Raw genomic sequence first — 20,944 nt, 5'->3', positions numbered from 1 at the left:
CACACACACACTCACACACACACAGACAAGTCTTCTTTTAAAAAAATTGTAAAAACTCAAGTAAACAAAACTCCCAATGGCCTGGCATACTGTAGTAAATGAATAATTCTACTCATCAAAATACCTAAGAGAATTAAAAGAAAACACACATAAATGAAAAGGGCTTTTAGAAAAAATAAGTAACATTGTAAACCAATAAAACCCATAGAAAGATGAGTCTGAACAAGGATCTATAAATAAATATATATGAGCGTTCAATAAATGAATGAAACGAAAGGATATTTAATCTCACTAGCACCCCAGAAGGTGAGAATGAAAACCACAGAGACACTAACACACCTCCAATTTAAATATAAAGACCAGCAATGCCAACACCTTGGGGCAACTGGACTTCTCACATGCTGCTGGAAAAATGTGGGGCTGTACCACTTTTGGAAATTAATAAACGGGCGCACATCTGACGAGGGTAACAGAAATGTTTTACAGTTTCTACAGGGGCCTTCACAATCCTTATCTCTAGATACTTACACTCTTGCATAACTCCTTCCTCTTGAAGACTGGACCTCGTGACAAGCTTTTGATGCACTGACTGCGAAAGTGGTAGCATGCCACTCTGCAGACGAGGTGTGCAGGCTCTCTACTTTCACCATGTTGGTGTCCACAATTGGCTCTTCCTGACCATTCTCCACCAATGCGTCACGGTACATCAAGTCAGAGACAGATTCTCAAAATGTTTTTCAGAGGAAAGTCCAAGACTTCACTGTGGCCTACTGTGGCCTACCTGGGCTTGGCTGTCACCTTCCTGATTTCATCCCCACGACTCTCATCCCTGTTCTCCAAATCCCCCAAAGACACTTCAGCTACTGCTGTGGGAACCACAGTATGACGACCATCCACGTATCCACTACATATTATGCTTTAAGTTTGCTTCTATTATGTGTGTCCTACAATGAAGAGTGAAGACATCCACGATTTTGTGTTACATAGAATTTCCAGACGAAAAACATCAGGAAGGCTCTTTAGAGCCGAGGCTCTAAGTTTTTGTTCAGTGCAGAGCGTTAATGACATCTGCCCGGCTGTCTGTTTGCACAGGTAATTTGTATGATGTCCAATGTTCTCTCTGCTTTCCTTTCCTGAGCTCCTTCTACCTCCACGGCTCTCAGGATAGAACAAGGCGGGATACTAACTTGTTTAAAGTTTTACACACTCGAGAACAAGAATATAAAATCCAAGATGAAGATCCTTTCACTTCTAACCCCCAAAGGAATAGCCAAACTGAAAATCAATTAAATCCTTTAACTCTCTTCAGAATAAAATATATCAACTGATATATATATATATATATATATATATATATATATATATATATATATATATTATATATATATATATATATATATATATATATATGCTAACTTGACTACACATGTTCACAGGAAAGAACATGGTAGTAAAGAAAATGACGTCCTAGTTGGACGGACAAAAAGCAGCCTCACAGATTGCCAGCCAATTGCTCTTCAAGGCTGACATTGCCTGAGACTCAGAATCTTCAAGAGGGAACAACAGTGTGTGACTGATAGATTTTAAGGTCAATTAATGTAGGTAAAACTGCCTAACATGGATGTTATCACTAAAGGCATGCCTGGTAATTATTATTTCCTTGTTCATATCCATTTCCAGGTACCTTTCAATTTTCAGTAAATGTTATTTCTACAAGCTGTTTTAGCTCTATATAGAACGATGTACAGAAAAGTTAAAAGTTGATGAGTAACCACAGACACCCTTCACAGCTTTGGTGAAGCCATGTCGTCTTCACAGGAGGCCGTTCACAGATCAGTGGCAGTATTTTCCTATTTTACCTATCCTGAGCAGTTTTCCAACTCAACATCCCAAGGCTGCTCGGGTTCCCAGTGACACTGTGCTCATTCATAACCGAGTCCTCAACAGCCTGTGGTTAGTGGCCTTTCTGAGACCAAATCTTGTCACACAGCTAAACTTCGGATTTCTTATCAAACTAATTGTGGAGATGAGAAAATGTAATCTTTACAATTGGGTTCTCCAAGTGTGGCGGCAGCGCCCCCGTCCACGAGCACCACCACGGCGCCTGCTTTCCCAGCTGTAATGAGACACGGGCGTGGGAGTCTCACTTCCGATGCTGCACATTCATGGGTGACCTGATATTGCTGAAATAGAGTCTTTATTTCCGAACATTCCAAAACAGCAGTGTGCACAGTAACAAACAGTAAGTCATAGACCATAAGAAAGCATTCATTAGTGCAAATGGGTTTTTGTAAAAGGTCTATCAAAAAGATTTATTTGCTTTAAAATGCATTCGTTTCCAGAAGCATTGTTAATAAAACATTACAGTTTCATCCTTTGTAATAAAGTATTGAAAATCAATTGTGGTTGAGTAGCAAACATTGCGGGTCTTAAGTGCAATGAGCCTGTGATACCATCATAAATATGAAACTCATGTAAGACAATAAATTAACAATGAAAAAGACAAGACCGTTTAACTCTGCCGTCTGGCTGTCTCCTTGCAACGCTTTAGATTAAATTGTGCTCATTCAACGTAAAATTATGTCTCAAATCGTATGGTGTGTTTTTGCTGATATATCCCTAGAGCTAAAAAAATAGTACCTTACCACAAAAATATTTTTATGGCACAAAATTTAAGTTGTTCCATAGTGGTTCACATAGGCATAAAAAGAAATAGGCACAAAAAATAAAATTCCTGTAAACTATAAAAAATTAAAATTCAAACCATGTTATAGAACCTAGTTGTAAATATGCAATGTATTAAAATGCAGAACATGTAATGGAAGGTGTTTAAAACATGTAGGTAAAATGAACAGGTACTTTAAAAACCTCATATGGCAAAGCATTATTGATATGCCTCAATCTCTCTCAAAAAGTAGCCGGGTACAGAGCAGTTCTACAAAAACTTCCTAGATCTATGGTAACGATACCGCGGACGCGGGTTTGGGAATGCCGCGGTATCTCAGGCAGAGAGTAGGTGAGCTCGTTAGTCTCTGGTGATTGGTCCACTGAAAACGATGCCGTGCGTGTGTTAGCGTGAAGGGGAAAGCATCCCAGCATCCATGGTTACCCAGCCAGCTAGGTAACACACCCTCATTTTCACTTCTTCCCATTCTTCAAGGGTCCGTAAAACTGCATCAGTAGCAACCGTCTCTCCAATTTCCATCCCTCAGTGTGCTGAGTGAAGACAGAGGCTTGGGGGGCTGCAGGAAACTATGAAGAGAGGAAAAGGCAGACACACTGTTAGTAATCCCGACAGTCACATGACTTGCTCTGGCCCCCTCTCCCATCGGGGTTCCTTCATCCCATAAGGACAAGCTGTTGGCACTGTCACAAATGTGTATCAAGTTATGTCCTTCAGGCTTCTCCTAGTGTCTGCCTGTCTGCTGGAGCTGAGGCCTGAGCACAGAGTCACATGTGTGCACATGCACAAGGTAAAAAAAGATAGAAAGGAAAAGGTACAATCCTTGATAGAAAAACAGCTACAAGCATAAAGCAGCTTTGTTGAGCACATGCATAAATTCTTAGCATTTTAAATATTTTTTCTATGATAGCAACAAAGAACTGAAAAGTAATTTTGAAATATTTCAGTATTTTGAAAAATAACTGAAAATCCAATGTTTTCTCAAGTTTGAAGTAAACAAATCCTCTTCATATTCTATGACGATAGAAATCTTCCTCCTTCAAGATATGCATTCAAGAAAAAAATGGACGGTCCCCAATAATGGACAGATATACATACATATATATATATATATATATATATATATATATATATATATATATATAATATATAATTCTGTTCAGCCATAAGCATGTCACATCTCTGCATTTACCAAGGAAAATAAGCCAGGCTACTGTCACACTACCTTTGTCTAAAACGCACCCTATAAAGAACTTGGCATTTTTAGGCTGAAAAAAGAAAAAGCTTGCCTGAGCCATCTGGAACTTAACAATACAAATGGGTTCCTGATGAATCAAACCAAGACCTTTCAAACCTCAAGCAGAGGTGCCACTGTGAGCAGACCTGAAGGAGGGAGGAAACTTGCCACACAGGGGACCTGGGGCAGGGATAAGAATCAAGTGAGAGAAAGCAGAATGTGACTACCAGAGACATCCAGCACCTGATGAGAAGGAGGGACCCAGGATGCGCCTTTAGGACAATGACCTATGGTTGACCTGAGCCAGGGAAAGGTGAGGGTGAGCTGGGGAAACTTGGAAACTTCCAAGCACAGATTCAGTCCCGAGAACGGAGTTCTCACCTTCTGACAGGCTGTGCAATCTTGCTCCGAGGCAGGTTACTCCCATTTATTGCCAGTGAAGGTCTCGGAAGGGCGCTGCGACCCAGAATCCCAGAAGCCGCAGCTTTGTTTGGAGTAGGGATGCCCGTGGTGGAATATAACTGTGTGCTGTTGGATAAAGGCATGCCGCTGCCGCCGCTACTGCTACTGCCGCTGCTGCTGCTGCTGCTGCTGCTGCTGCTGCCTTGAACAGTTGGGCTCACATAGGCTGTGGCCTTCAGGGGCTGCCGGATGGGCACTGGGAAGTGGCCCACGCTGTGAACTCTGTGCTGAATCTGTCCTGGTGACGGGACTGTGGGAGAAAATAATGTCAGGGTGAGGAACTCGTCACTGCCTCCTAATTAGAACTGTTAAACGCAGAGGAGCCTACATTTCCTGAATGTAAGAGGTAAGTGAAGTACAGGTGCTAAGACCCTTCAGTAGTCGAGAATCCCCTGAGAAGACTCTTCCCATTCTGTCTGCCTGAATGAACAGCATGAAGGTCAAAAATCAAATTGTAATTCATGATTTCCCCAAACTTCAGTCAGTACCCTCCTTGACCCAAAGCCTTATCAATGAACATGTCTTATTACACTTAAAATAATCAGGCTTTACATGGAGTCTTTGCATTTCCATTTCTCTGGCATATGAATGGGGTCATGGATGGTCTCTAAGTGTAAGCATAAATGATAACAGGTTTATAAATATGTATGGTATTAAATAATAAAAATAGAATAGCAAGTATCTTTATTTTATGTATTACATAGTCTTTTCTCAACTTTTTTGAGATTTCTGAGTTGTAAGATTTACCTACAAGTTTTTTCAAAAAAAAAATTTCCAAATCTCAAGGAAAAGAAAAAAAAACAAACAAAAAACAAACAAACAAAAAAAAACCCCACTGACATGTAAAAGAACCTGATCAGATCCTGTCAGTGCTGCTCAAAGGCCTCTGAACATTCAGAAGATGACTCTAACATTTAAGAATCTCTGAATTGTTACAAGACAAATTTGTTTTTCTGTTAAAAAGATATTAGAATTTCTTTTAAGATTCATTTTCATTTATTTATTTTACTTATGTATGCATGTGCACGTATGCATACAGTATGCGTGCGTGTGTGTGTGTGTGTGTGTGTGTGTGCCTTTGAGTGTGAGTGTGCGTGTGTATGTGTGCTCGTGAGCACATGTGTGTATGTGTGTGTGTGTGCATCAGATGGTTGCAAGCCACCTGATGTGGATGCTGGAAACTGAATTCAAGCGTTCTAGGAGAGCAACAAGTGCCCTCAAAAACTGAGTCATCTCTCCAGCCCCCGTGAGAATTTCTTGATATATTTCTAACGATGGCCTCATGAAAACAAACATGGGGACGATTTGATAGTTGTCATCACAGAAAGGAAGTCAGGAGTGATATCTGTAGGCACAAACATATTCCTTAGAATCCTTAACATTTTACCAACGTTTTTAAATTAAAAGAAATCTGTTAATTAAAACACAGTGCAGTATGTGAACCTGGCTCAACTTCTCCGAAGCACTATCTATAATCAGCCTGAAGTACACATGCTGGTGACCTTCTTCAGTGAACATGTTCATGATCCCCCATCTCAAGACGGACAGCGTCACGAGCTTCTCAGAGACTCCCATACTCCACCCCAGGGAGAACATCTCCCGAGAGAACACGTTTCCTCTTCTGTCACCGCACGCTGGCCATCCCTACAGTGGAATCCCATCCCATGTTCCTTTTCGTGTGGAGCTTCTTTTACCGGATATTAGGTGCATGAGAGCCCTACATGCTATTGTGTTACTATGTGGTCTTCCAGCACATGGTGGTCTGTTCTACTGACAATGGACGACTGCATTGTCTCAGCTGCAATTTTAGGAACATTCTTCAACCTGCTTTGTTGATAATGTGAACCTACTAGGTTGAGTACATACAGAGCCCCTCAACTGTTAGGAGAAGTGAATTCAGCAAGGTCCCTGGATAGAAAGCCAAAACACAAAGAACAATTATATCCTAACTAGCATCTGTGACTGTGACTCTTCACGGTCAACTCGACCAGACTAGAATCACCATGGAAACACAGGTACTGGGCAAAGAAGGCTTTCCAGGAGAAGTTCAATTGAGGAGGAAAGAGCTCTCCTGAACGTGGGTAGCACCCTGCTATCGGCTGGGTTCTAGACTGCACAGAAAGAAAACCGCCAGCTGAGCACCTGTATTGCCTCCCTGTGCAGATGTCATGTGACCAGCCACCTGCTCCATGCCTTCCTGCCATGATGGATTGTGAGCCAAGATAAACACCTCCTTCTTTAATTGCTTGTCAGGTGTTTTATTATAGAAAGGAGAAAACTGATATACCATAAAACTAGTAGAAGCTAAATCTGAAAAAAAAACCACTATTTATAAAAAAGTAAATACTTTGAAATAAGCTTAATTTTAGAGCTATAGAACCTCTCAAAACAATAGTCTATAAACCATTGTCAAGACACATTGAATAAGACTTAAATCAACAAAAACTTACTACATATTAATATGGAATGCTTAGACTGCTGCTGATTCACCCAAAAGTGTCTGGTGGACTCAATAAAAGTCCAATTTCATTTGAAATGACAGTACAGAGTAGCTTTCAAGAAGAGTCCTACTGGCCAGGCAATGGTGGCACATGCCTTTAATCCCAGCACTTGGGAGGCAGAGGCAGGTGAATTTCTGAGTTCGAGGCCAGCCTGATCTACAAAGTGAGTTCCAGGACAGCCAGGGAAACCCTGTCTAAAAAAAAAAAAAAAAAAAAAAATTGCTTAGAGTGCTGCTCCAGTGTCAGAGTGGCTGTCAATCACACACCCTAACTGTGATTCCAAACAACTCTATAAACCAAGCATGATGTGGCTGGTGCTTTCCTGGAAGCCCAGCACTCGGGAAGCAAATTCAAGATCAAAAATTGAAGACATCCCTAACATGTGGATGTGCCCAAGGGTGCTACCCTTGGGCACGTGCTCTTGGGTTCTCTAAGAAAGCAGGCTGAGAAAGCCATGAGGAGTATCTTCTGCTTCAGTTCCTGGCCCCAGGTTTCTGCCCTACCTTGAGTTCCTGCTTTGACTTCTCTCAGTGATGACCCATCGCCAAGAAGTATTAGATGAAATAAACTTTTTCTTCCCCAAGTTGCTTTTCGTCAGGATGTTTTATCATAGTAATAAAACCTTACCTAAGACGGGAGTTGGCACAATGGACTATCACTGTGACAGATTGAACATGTTTTGGGGAGGATTGTGAAAGGCTTTTGGAACTTTGGGCTGGGAAAGCCATTGAGGCTTCAGAGCTTGATGGCTTATTGTGTAAATCTGGACAATAGGAGCCCCAAGAACAGTGCAGATCATGGAAACCTCAGGTGTGATGTTTCAGAGTGCAGTAAAAACTCCATCAGGGCTGTTTGAGCTGTAGTTTGAATTTAGAGCCAATGAATGAATGAATGAATGAATGGTCTTCAGGACCGTTGATACTGGTCAGCTGGAGCTGAGAAATGAGCCTTCATTAAAAAGAGATCAGCACCAGTGAGTTGAAATCTTTTGGGAGGTTAGCCTTAGGCTCAGCACACTGATGCTGTGATCGAGCTGTAGCTAAAGTGGTACTTTGTGCTGGCAGCCAGACTTGGTAATATAAATGTTTCCATCGTGAAGTGAGCATGATTGATTGATTGATTGATATGAACTTAAGCAAAGTTTATGGAAAGAAGGAACCTGACAGTCGTGAGGTATAGCTTTTTTACCATCTGCCCTCTTTTTCTCTGTGAGCATTCTGTACCCAGCTGTCAGGGTCTCTGCCGTCTTCATGTGCTTTGCCTCCTGGCTTACCAGAGGTCCCTTGTGACCCTGGCCCTTTGTGGTTGGGAATCCAGGCCTGCTGAACCTGGAGCTCTCCCAGACTACCTCCAGGTTCCCCAGTCGTTCCTGGCCCAGCTGCCTCAGCTCTTGCTCCTTGGGTCTGTTCCAGCTCCTCTCCACCTCCCTCCTCTTGGCTTGGCTTACTGCTTAAAGCACAGCTGTGTGGGCTCAGGTCTGGAGTCCCATCCCTCTGCCTCCCAGGCTTCTGTGTGGGGCTGTTGGGGTGCATCACTCTCTAGAAGGAAGGAAGGAAGGAAGGAAGGAAGGAAGGAAGGAAGGAAGGAAGGAAGGAAGGAAGGAAGGAAGGAAGGAAGGACAGTAAGTTTTTCTGTTGCTCTCCCAGCCAAGAGGCTCCATGGCCTTGTTGTTGCTGAGAGGTCTGAGACATCCCTGTGGGGCTTGAGGACTTATCCACTGTCATAGTCAGGGTTTCTATTCCTGCATAAACATCATGACCAAGAAACAAGTTGGGGAGGAAAGGGTTTATTNTATATATATATATATATATAAAAGAAGAGTCCTACTGATGAACTATGTCCCTTACAGCCAACATATGTAAGGGACCCACATTAAAGAAATAATAGCTACCAGAAGAAACTAGCAAAGATAGACATCATTTAAGTTTTATAAGTAACAAATGAAAAAGTCAGGAAGGCTATGATGCCTGGATTTCATAACTAAAAACCCGAGGTCCAGTCTGACCACACAGTCCTCTGTTGATGAAGTTTTCTCCCCAGCCTCTGCAGAATCCTAAGCCCCTAAACCTGAAATGGGAACATCTGAGTCACTGTGAGGAGACACCATGACCATGGCACTCTCAAAGGAGAAAGCAATTAACTGGGGGCTTGCTTACAGTTTGAGAGGCTTGACATGACAGGAGCATGGCAGCATACAGGCGCTAGAGCTGGAGGCGGGGACCATAGCCACAAGAACAAAGGGAGTGAGACTGGTCTGGTTGTGGGCTTTGAGTTTCCTCTAACAAGGCCCACCCCCAGTGATGCACTTCCTCCAACAAGGCCCACCCTCAATGATGCACTTCCTCCAACAAGGCTGTTCCTCCTCCTCCTTTCTAATGCTATCGACCAATCCTGCTGCTCCCTGTTGACCAAGCATCCAAATGTAGAGCTGTGGGGGCCATTCTCATCCAAACCACAGAGTGACCGACCTAATGCACAGTAATGCCTCTTGTTTGTCCTGCTTTCCTGTGACTTTTCTATCTTAATTCTTTATGTATTTTAAATAGAATCCTGACTATAGAGAATCCCCCTCCCCCCATCCATCCCTTGTTTTTTCCTTTGTTAAGCATGGACCCAGAGATATTTATATGGCACTATCTATTATAATCTATTATTATTATTATTATTTACTCTGCAGTTCAGATGGTCTCAGCCACAGGCCATTTCCTTCCAATATGATTGCATTAGTTTTTTAGTATTTCAAAGCTAGAAATCCAAAATCACGAATACTCCATCCTATTTTGTGTTGTGCTGATTATTATGGCACTCAAAGACTCACAAAGTTACAATCAGCACATTCCTTATCAATCCTATATTTACTAAAGAGGAAACATTTTTCTATCACTCCACATTTACACTGTTAGTCTTCATTAACTCAGAGCTAGAATGTATATTTTCCCTCAGCTAAATTTCTTCATAATTAGCCTGCTGTCTAAAAATAACTGACATCAGTCAGTGAACAGGCCTCTCTGTTTTGCATCATTAGTAAATTCGTGAATCAGCTCTGCCTTCATTAGACACCCCACTAATTTAACTATTTAATGGATATGGATTCATTCATGAACTCATGTTTATTTCACTCATTCATTCACAATGAACCAAGGTCCAAGTCCAGAGCTCACAGCCTGGTAAAATACATTAACAGTAAACCATGACGCAGGCTGAGTGCTCTATCTAAAATGCTGGGAAACAGGCCTTAGACTAACATTTGGGATGTTTTCAAACTTGAGAAATTATCAATCTATTGTCTATCATCTACCATCTATCTACCCAACTATCCATCTATCTTCTATATTCTATCTATATATCTTCTACTACACACACACACATATATTTCTACCATCTATCAATCAATCAATCAATCAATCAATCAATCAATCATGTGGGTGTGTTAACTGAATGTATGTCTGTGTATGCCTAGTATCCAGAGTCCAAAAGATGGCATCAGATCCCCCAGAACTACAGAAGGTTGTGACTTATGATGTGGCCTCGGAACCAAATCGGGGCCAGTTCATCACCTAGCCATCTCTCCAGCCCCACATGTTGTAGAACATTTGCATATATACATAGACATATCTTTTGTGTTAGTGGTTTGACCATAAAATGTCACCAAGCAGGCTCCTGTGTTGAAGCCTCAGCTCCTAGCTGGTGGCCTTTGACTGAGAGGTACTGGAAACAGTAGGAGATGGGGCCTACTGGGATAGAGCAGGTCATATCCCAGGAAGACATACCTTGTCCCTAAGCCCTTCCTATGTCTCTTTTGGCTACTGGGCAGTCAACAATTCCCTCATCTACCTGTTCCCACAGAATGACATTTGCTGTGCCTCAGACCCAGAGCAATCCAGTCAGTCATGGGCTGAAACATGCATCACTGAACCAAAATGAACTTTTCTTCCCTTTAGGTGGCTTCTCTTGGTTATGTGTCATAGTGATCAAAAACCCAACGAAACACTGAAAGCTGGGTGGCTGCTCTGACCCTATGACCTTGTGGTTCCTAAGCCTCTGCTACTGGTTTGCAAGGAGGAATTTGTGAATTTGGAAGATGTTTATAGAAGCAGGCAAACAAAACAACAACAAAAAAATTTTGCATTTAATGACTCTCATAGTAGAAGGCCAGAGCTCCAGTTAGACATGACAGCAGAAAAGACTGTATTTTTGGTGAAGAAGGAAGTGAGGAGTCTGCTGAGACTCAGATCCCTGCTGCCAGGGTCTAAAAGAGCTAGAAGACTCTGAAGTCACTCACATGGTGCTGTTCTGCAGGTAGGCAGGCAGAATGTAAGAGCAATCAGTGCACAGACTCCGCCTAAGCACTCAAAGGACGGTGAAGGAGACAGACTGGGCAGTGTGGGGGAGGGCCAGAAGCCTTGTAGTGAGACTTCAGGAATTACAGATCTGATAAACATGGGACATTTGCCAAGGAAAGCTGCAGGGAATGGGAGGAGCTGGCCCAGAGAGAAGCCGTATGGTCTGCACACTGCAGAACCATAAGATACAGGACTAACCAAGAGCCTTTGCTCCTGCCCGTCACGTGTCAGACCGCTTGACCTTGTGACCGTAGTTGCTGACTTGGCTGGGATTGGGCCTTGCCTTTCTATCCCTATTCTTCCCTGCTGGGATGGAAATGTTCACTCTACATTGTTTTATGCTGGAAGTATGTAACGTTTTCTTGATTTCATAGTAGTTTACTGCTGCTGAGGTCTTAGGGGAACTTTGAATGCGGACATTTTGAGAACTCCGTTAACTGTCAAGACCATGGGAATTCCTGGAGATAGATTAAATACCTTTGGGATCATCAGATGGTCATTATGAAGGCTCACTCTCAGGTATGGGTATTGAATCCTTGGTCACTATTTTCAAGGGGGCAGAAATTTTCGGACTCAAGGCTGGAAGAGGCCTTGAGTCTGATCTACATGTGGTAGATCACTGCAGGAGTATGTGTGATAGGCTTCGCCCCTGTCCTCTTCTCTGTTTACCTTCTGTGCCCTTGCCACCACGTGCCCAAATTACTCCTCCATATGTTCCAGGATTTTCCTCTTGTCTCAGGCCCAAAGCAATAGAGCTAGCCTTGGGCAAAAACACTCCTTTGAAAATATAAACGATATACCTTCTTCTTTTTAAGTCATCTCAGCAAGAGAAATTCTACACACTGTAGTTGAACCAAAGTCCAAATACAAAGTTCCCTTATATGCACATAACTTAATGATAAATTCATACACCATTGTAGGTATTTTTAATATGAAAACAAGTTTCACAGAATAGTGAAATTTAAGTGTATTTCCCACTTAAGGTATCACACAGCCTTCAAGTTTCAGATCGTGAAACATTTTCTATATTTTATTTCTAGGTTGCAGAAGCTCAACCTGTATAGCAGAAAACATAAGCCCTAGCAGGAGATAGACCTTGTTTTTAACTCTGCACTTCTGACCTGCCCACCTTTGGCTAAATTGTTACTTTACCCACTTGAAACTTTCTCATCAACAAAATGATAATAGAAACTATGTCACAGAGTTGTTGGTAGGCGACATAAGATAATCACTATAAGTCAGCTAGAGCAGCTCCTTACACAGAATAAATGAAGTCGTTTTGTCGTTAGGAACCAGGACATAAAGAAATAAAAGACAATCACATGTTGGGAAATAAACTGATATCCAAATCTAGGTTTGAGGAAGGCAAATTTAAAAACCACTAGAGATGCAAACTCTTAGCCAACATTTTGCATTCTCTGTGGTCCTCTTACAGTATGTGAATATTGGCCTGGGGTCTTTGTAAGACTCACGTCAGCAGACCTCACACGAGGGATGGAATGAGTATCTGGAACCACCCTATCCCTATAGGCGCTGTGAATGAATCCGTACAGCTACACTGGAACGGAGGAGATAACATTACCTTATACAACACTATCTCCATCTTTGCAGGAAAATGCTTTGGAATAGTGAAAGCATGACCACAGTAACAGCTGGACCAAACTGGTGTGCCTCTCTTGAGTGAAAATGGCAGGCTCACAGAAGGAAAGATAAGGATTTGTATGGGAAAGGTACATGGGTACGCTGGGGATTATCCAGTGTGTCTGCTATCCTTGAGCTAAAGGCCTCCTATAATTTATTAGTTGTAGCAGTTGAAAACATGGACACTGGAGGGAGCACTGCCTGATTGTAGTGAAATCTAAGTTACAAACAACTAAGTCTAAGTTAGAAACGACTCCTCTCATGGACAGAGATGAGAAAGAAATGTTGGAAAAATTTCCTCCTGGTGTCCCGACTAACGAGGATGCTTAGAGCCATCACTCTGCTGTACTTACTGCAGGACGGTACCCGAGAAACCCCACTTCCAGCTCCATGCAAGCTGGAGTCAAAGCTCTGACTGCTCCTCACTGTCACAGGAGAGCTGAGGTTGCTGCTGACCGCAGCGGTGCTCGGCATCCGGGCCAGATTAGGCATGCTTCTTCTTAGCTTATCTAAAAGAAGAAAGGATTTTCCTAAATTAAAAACCACAAGTAAATTGAATGCCAATAGAAACATTTGCTTTCAAAGTAAATAAATAAAAAGGCAATTTGTTCAAGGACACAGAAACAACAACATGTCCATTACAAAAAGACTAAGGAAGAACCAATCTCTTATATGGGCAATGGACACTCTAGAATATTCCAACTGATACATTGTTGACAAGAGAAAACACACATTCTATGGCAAAGAAAAAAACAATTCTACTTTTTTGTTACTGCTCAGTAAGTGAATTAACATAAAGTTAGAAAATAACCCTGCAACTATTTACAAATAAAAACACTAAAAATAAAGATATTTGAGTATTTAATATATATACATATATTATGCATATATGTGTACACACACACACACACACACACACACACACACACATATATATATATATATATATATATATATATATATATGGAACTCAAAACCAAAACTTAGTAAATCTTTTGGTAACACGTTAAAATGGAATAAATAAAATTCCAATTTGAACTCTCTTAGGAGAGCTGCCAGTCACTATCATAAACTTCTTCAAAGCATTAACCCTCCCCACGTACAAGCTGTTTGCACTCTCAAAAAAGACCAAAAGACTGAATGACCTGATTATTTTTGTTTCTCTCCTGCCAGGCGCACCTTCTGCCACCAGGAGGTAGCAGAGAGTTACAAACAGCCAGGCTCAGATTTGAAAGCCTCAAGAACCAGTTGAAGGTAATCGGTTTCTCCATTACCACACAGGTCAGTTCACTCTAAGCAGAAAACAAAGGTTCAGTCTAAACTGGAGCAAGCACTAAACTGGACTTCTCTCCTCTTTCCTGTTAGGTCTACATCATGTAGAGCCACACACTTGTCCAAATCCAGTCAGTTCTAATATTCCTTCCACCACTGCAGCTCAGAGCTCATTTTTGCCACCCACTCCACAAAACACACTTAGCTGGTTCCCACAGACCCTGCTGCCCTCTTTTAGAACACAAGGACGCATCTGGGAAGCCCCAGCTTGGCTCTGTCACCGTCACCCCAAAGCCTCAAATTCTGAACATGGGTCAGATTAAGCCTCCAGGCTACAGGCCCAACACACCACCGAGCTTATCTACCTCCTGATGCCCATTCCTGCCATCCCCCTGCTCCTTCCCAGGGTCAGGGCACTACTCCCTTAACTGGACACAGCAGTTCCTCCATTGAACACATTCCTTCATTCCATGGAATGAACAGGGAATACCTGTGGTGCACCTGTTAAATGGCACGCACCCCGTTTATGTTGGGGATGCCACAGTGTATGAGACTACCACAGTTGCCAAGTCTCTTCAAGTTTATGCTTTAAAACTGAATTTCATATATTTAGTTCCATTATCAACTCCAGAGGAGAAACTAAGATAAATTCAGTTTCTCCAAGGTGAAAGAAATTAAATATTAAAGAATAACGTTTTAAAAAGTAGGGCTGAATTTTCCAAAGACCACAAACACGGTAATGTCTAAATTTGTTTTTATTGTTTTTAATGTTTTTCTTTGCTCAAATCTATTAAGAATTATCTTATTATATGCCCCAATACACTGGAGTGTGTGTATCAAGGCATACAATCTGATGGTCATATTTTTTTGCAAGCTAAGTCAGGAACCAGGGATGTACTTGACTCCTCATGATGCAAATCAAGCCAGATCCCTTTATCTTCCTCCCCTGCACACTGCATCACCTTTATTGCCCATGTTCTTTAACTGTGCCTCTGTCTAGCAGCTTGTGCTTTCTGATGTTGTCTAGGGATAGACAGAAAACCAATCGAGTATAATAAGCATATTACACAGCAAGTATAATGAAGTACAATAAGAAATTTTAGAAAGTGCAATGATAGAAGACCAGTGTGTTTACACCAACCTGCAAACTCTTGCTAATACATTACATGAATCTACAGCTCCTCCTCCATAGAGGAACTCTTCTCTACACATGCTGGCTGCCACTCCCATATTCCCTGCCTGTGCAGTTCTATAAGTACCCTGCCACAGATTCTTCTATTTCATGGTTATTTTCTTCATTACAGTTACTTCCCCTTACTCTCCTCTCAGGGGATTCCTTCCAAAATCTCAAAGGTCTAAAACCATACAGAGGACCAAAGTGTACAGACACGGTGTTTCTTGAACATTCATACCTATGATAAAGAACTAATAAATGCTTATAAGCAAGTCGATAATAAAAGTTATTTCAAATCTATTGTTTATGTCTTAGGGTAACTATTGCTTTGATGAAACACCATGACCAAAAGCAAGCTGGGGGGGCGGAGAAGGTTGATGATTTTTGTCTCACACTTTCATATCACTATTCATTATGGAAGGAAGCTGGGACAGGTACTCAAACAGGGCAGGAACTTGGAGGCATAAGCTGATGCAGAGCCCATGGAGGGACAGATGCTACTTACTGGCTTGCTCAGCCTGCTTTCTTATAGAACCACACAGAGCATGCCTAAGAATGCCCACAATGGGTTGGGCATATCTAATATATATATTAGATAGCATAGAGATATAGGGAAACAATGACATTCTATTGATTAGAAGATTGCACTTCTGCAGTATGAAAATCTAATTCCAGGAGCTGATTGTGTGGTTCAGGGGTAGGACCGTTTGTCTAGCACAGATTTGTCCCTGGGTTTGCCTGTCTACTGTACAATAAATTAATGCAAATTAAAATGTGCTTATTTTCAGAAATCTACCATAAATGTTTTTAATATAGCAAAATTAAAAACTGCACCATGAGTACACATGTTTTCTTCCTAGAGCTCTGAGCTGCCTCATCCTGCCAGTCAGGTCATTATAACACAGCCATCTGTGTGCTTTCAACAGAACAAAACCTTCAGGCACTCTTGATACTTTAACCCTAAATGCATTTGGATCTCCTAAGATGAAGAGATGTGTATAAAATCACAATATGTTTGTCACATTTAAGCACAGCACCATAGCTCATAAACAAAATTTTCTAAGCATCCCAAGAATATTATTTGTTGTATTTCTCCCTCAAACCATGATCTAGGTAAAGCACACACACTGTTATCTCCATTAATCTCCATTGATCCAGACACACTGGTCTTTAAAAGCAGTCTTTTCATGTACTTAGGTACAAGTCAATTTACTAACACCATAATCCTGGAATCCGCCCTTACTAATAAGCTGTCCAAGTATAAACACTCAGACACTTCCAGGTGAGCTGTGGTCTCTGGTTGAATCCGACCATCTGGCAATATGGCTCACTTCACTAGAGAACAACCTGGAATAGATTCATAGTAGTACACACTTTAAAAGTCCAAGGACTGAAAAAGCAATGTCCTAATTCCATCTTCCTAAGAATTCGGGAATTTCATCTTCAAGGACCAATATACAACTGAAAGGTAGAAGAGAGCATGAAAAGAGTTCGGATATTGGTCAGGGGGGCAGCAAAACTCAGCCTTCGGTGGAACAAAGACAACTCAGGAACCAAGGAGACACTAGTTTCACCTGCCAGTCATCATAGACCCATGGAAGGGTCTGTGCAGCACACCACCAAACCCTAAAGAATACAGGAATGGTAGAAAAGATCTGCAAAACTTAGTTATTTGCTGTCTGACAAATATATTCCCAATTCAAAGATTCCCAAAACATGTCAAGATATTTCACAAGTAGTCTCTTTTGAAACCAGAAATGGAGCCACCAAATAAGTAAGTAAATAAATAAAATTTTAAAAATCTATTTCTACCTTTTAAACTGTTGCTGTTTTATTTAGGTTGTGGTCTTACCATGTAGACCAAGCACATCTTGAACTTAGACATCCACCTGCCTCTGCCTCCCCAGTGCTGGGATTAAAAGTGTATGCTACAATGCCAGTTTGGTTTATTATTCCCAGTAATTCTATAGAATTCAGTATACTTTAAAAATAATATTTTATTTATTCTTAAAATTTTTCATACACATATACAATGTTTCTTTATCATATCTATTCCTCCCTTCTGTACCCTGATTCACCCCTGTGGGAAGCCACATGTGCCGTTGCAGGGTGGCGCTGGCTTCCGCTGGGCACCACGCATACATAGGCAATAAAGTTTTTTTGCCAAGATGAGGTTTTGAGAATTAACCAAAATTAACCAATCAGATGAGAGAGAAGTTAACCAATCAGATGAGAGAGAAGTTAACCAGTCAGATGAGAGAGAAGTTAANCAATCAGATGTAGGCATGCAAATGAGGTGGTAAACATAACCCAAGCACAACCAATCCAGGTGTGAGACACGCCTCTCCTAGGCCTATATAAGCAGCACCAGTTCTGGGCTTGGGGTCTCTTCGCCTCTGCAATCAAACTCTCCCAATAAACGTGTGCAGAAGGATCCTGTTGCAGCGTCATTCTTGCTGGCGAGTCAGGCGCGCAAGACACCCCCAGGGTCCCCCTAACAAATTCATTCACCTTGCAAGGTTATGTGCCCTTTAAATTTCTCATTACCATTTTACAAAATAGGCTGAAGAGCTAACAATCTTCTCCCATCTATAGTGTTTCAGAAAAACACGGGTACTCTCAAAGTTACCGTTTTCTTCCATAAGTTGGTTCAAATAACATTGAAAGCTCAGATATCTGAGCCATATGTTTAAAAGTGTTCAAAAAGTGTAGGTGGAGTGGGAGAGACATTTTATTCAGCACATCTACCCCAGGCACTGCAATATCCATCATTTAATTCATTCCTTATAACATATTTAAATTGGGAAAAATACACCAGATGGTTCAATGTGAAATCACAGTAACATTTTCTGAGAGTCAGATGTTATCTTTTCTTCATTTTACAGCTAAGAACACCAAAGCTATAGGGACCTGAGAAACTCCAGCTTGAAAGGTCTGAGTGGGAGGGCAGGACTGGAACTCAGGGCCTGGTGACCTCAGAGCCTGTGACTGCAGCTGTAAAGCTGACTGCTCAGAAGCACAGACAAGAAATTACCTTTGTGTCCCATGTCCCCTCACGGGAAGAAACACTTAGAAAAAATAAAACCACTGCAGCCAAATCCTGGACTGCGGCGTGCATCCAGGTTCCCGTGAGCAGCATCAGAGCTGGGGCTTCTGGGAAACCCAGTCCTTTCTAAGTGGTATCACTTTTCCAAGGCAGAGACAGTGGCACAGAGGAGCACAATCCACTGACGATGCCAAGATGCAGAGCCAGAGCTTGCAGGATGAACTCAACTGTGGTGCTTGAAAGCACCTTCAGGTAACATGCCCAGGTGCCCACCTTCCAGCTGCGACATGATGCCACACCACCCAGTAAGCACAGGCATGGAGAATGTAGTGCCATCTTCCTGGCAGTAGGAGCTCTGAGATATTAGCTGCTAAGACTTGCTTTAGCCAACACTCTCAAGTTAAAATCTGAGTGTGTTAACAGAAATATTGGGAATATAGTGCTTTCAATATTTTCAAATGAACTTCTAGTCTGCAGTAATAATTCAAGTACGGAGGAAGGAAAGGTGAAAATTAGGAATGTTTGATCACTAATCCAATTCACCCTACTGACATTTTAAAGAACTATTTGCCTACTTACAGACTTTGAGAAATGGTATGATTTAATAATTAAAGGCTCTAACTATGTAAGTCCAAAATAGCCAAGTAGTTTTTTCCACTTTTCTAGGTTCTACATGGAGGTTCTGGCTGATCAGCAACACAAACAAACGCACACCAGCCTTGGAGTGCTACCCAATTGTTCTCTCGGTAGTTCCAAACAGCCAGACTCTAATTTCTCAGGATACGAGGAAGAGAACAGTAAATAATGTGAAGGAGAATTATAACCCACCACACTGACATGAATTAACAACCAGTTTCTCCTTCAAACATGGAGCAGCTGTCTCCCTCATCCTACTGCTCTGTGGCTATCAATTTGAAGTTGGGAATTAGACACATGCTTCCCCAAACCCCTCCTAAATCTGAAGGTGCAAGAGCAGCAGGCTCCCAAATCTTCACTGTGGACGCTCTAAGCCCAAACCCCACAGTGACAGGTTATTGAGGCTGTGAGGGCAATAAGGGGTCTTTAACCACATGGAGCTCAGCCAGGAAGCCTCCAGCCTGCCCAATACATACAGCCACCTCACGCTGGACAAACAGCAACATAAAGATTCCCACATTAAGGGGCGGAGAGGTGGCTCAGTCAGTACAATGCATGCAGCACAGGTGTGAGGCCATCTTCTGCGTGTGTGTGTGTGTGTGTGTGTGTGTGTGTGTGTGTGTGTGTGTGTATGTGTGCGCATGAACACACACAAGTACACAAAAGACCATTCTGAGACAGGATCATCATGGCAGTTTTCCTGAAGTCGGAAATCTATAAGCTGAGACATAGGTAGGGTAGGAGGTAGTCAACGTTAGATGTAAATTTAGACCAAACTGACAAGGGCATGAGGAGGATAAGCCTAGACCGGCCTCACTGGCTGGAAGCATAACCTACCTCCATTGGTCCTATTTGGTTGCTGGTCTGGAGTCTGGGCTTGAGGTGAATAATACTGTGGCTGCTGGAAGTTATTTGAGGGGAAATACTGGGTACTGGGGCTCCTCCTGCAATCCCGGATGCTGGAGAAAGTCTGTGAGTGGGGGATCCCTCTTTGGAAAGGTGAACACCTCGGAAGACGGGGCTGGGGTGGCGGCAGATGGTCAAACTCTTCCTCGTCCTCCAGGCTGTATCGATCATACTCTTGATCACTGCATGTCCCCTTTTTCCCTGAACTCAGGGACACACTGGAACTGTTTCTGGACACTGATGCTGATGTGGAAGCGTAGTCTTGCCTGAGACCTAGTGAAACACACAGTACTTGACATTTTTATTTTAAAATGGCAATAAGTCACTCAAACAAGGACACAACATTTTGTTTAAGGACATTAAATAACCCCCAATACAAACAAAAAAAACCTCACATTTATCTACCAGTCACATATCTAATGTTAGGTCAGACAATTTTGAAAAAACTATATCCCCATGGTTGTGAAGATCAGACCTATCTACTATGGCTCCAGAAATCGTTACCTATAAAAATGTCCAAATTATCCTTTTTCAGGTTTGAATACAGTTAGGAAGACAGAGTTTAGAAAGAAATAATCACTATAACTACAAATTCCTGTGAGCCAAAGGAATTACAAAAACCAAATCCCTGATGCAGTAAGGTACCTGCTCCCTCTACTGATGTCCAGGGCTAAAAAGAAAGCTTAAAACCTGAGGAGCGAATATTTTCAAACAAGGTCATCTCTCACTTTCTTTTATGTTACTAGCTATAATTTCTTCAGAGCACCACGATGCTTCAACGCTTCAGGAGCTTTAGGCCATCCTCACCATCCTCAACAGCATCCACCCCATAGACAGTCACACTGTCTTTGTTTTCCATTATTATGAAGTTGTTATGATGCAGTGTTTTATTCCTAACATTGCCCGTAGCCAATTTTTAAAGTCGTCTCTTCCTGGCTACTTAATATCTAAATATGAGTCCAATCTTTTTCCACATTTTGGGCTAAGCAAAGCACTTAAATTCACAGTTAATGATACAAAGTAACCGCCTTGCTCTTCACCAT

General features: G+C 41.9%; 1 protein-coding gene and 1 long non-coding RNA gene across 3 annotated transcripts in view; one reads left to right on the top strand and one right to left on the bottom strand.

The window, feature by feature from the left end:
* Positions 1-2,180: 2,180 nt before the first annotated feature.
* Slain1 (SLAIN motif family member 1) overlaps positions 2,181-20,944 on the bottom strand; it is a 58,592-nt gene continuing 39,828 nt past the window's right edge. For both annotated transcript variants that reach the window (XM_029468693.1, XM_021182133.2), the window contains 4 exons: positions 19,833-20,174; positions 13,221-13,376; positions 4,302-4,632; positions 2,181-3,252 (listed from right to left, as the gene is read on the bottom strand). In XM_029468693.1, the coding sequence (XP_029324553.1) occupies positions 3,177-3,252; positions 4,302-4,632; positions 13,221-13,376; positions 19,833-20,174 (905 nt within the window). In that variant the 3' untranslated portion in view covers positions 2,181-3,176. The remainder of the gene's footprint in view (positions 3,253-4,301; positions 4,633-13,220; positions 13,377-19,832; positions 20,175-20,944) is intronic.
* Positions 9,239-13,706, top strand: LOC110309463. Its single transcript, XR_002379704.1, has 3 exons — positions 9,239-9,390; positions 11,601-11,745; positions 12,757-13,706. It is a non-coding gene; the product is annotated as an uncharacterized LOC110309463 (long non-coding RNA).

This window comes from Mus caroli, chromosome 14 (assembly GCF_900094665.2).
Source record: "Mus caroli chromosome 14, CAROLI_EIJ_v1.1, whole genome shotgun sequence".
Classification (NCBI taxonomy): Eukaryota; Metazoa; Chordata; class Mammalia; order Rodentia; family Muridae; genus Mus; species Mus caroli.
Note: the sequence above shows the minus strand (reverse complement) of the source record. Positions and strands in the feature narration are given on the sequence as shown.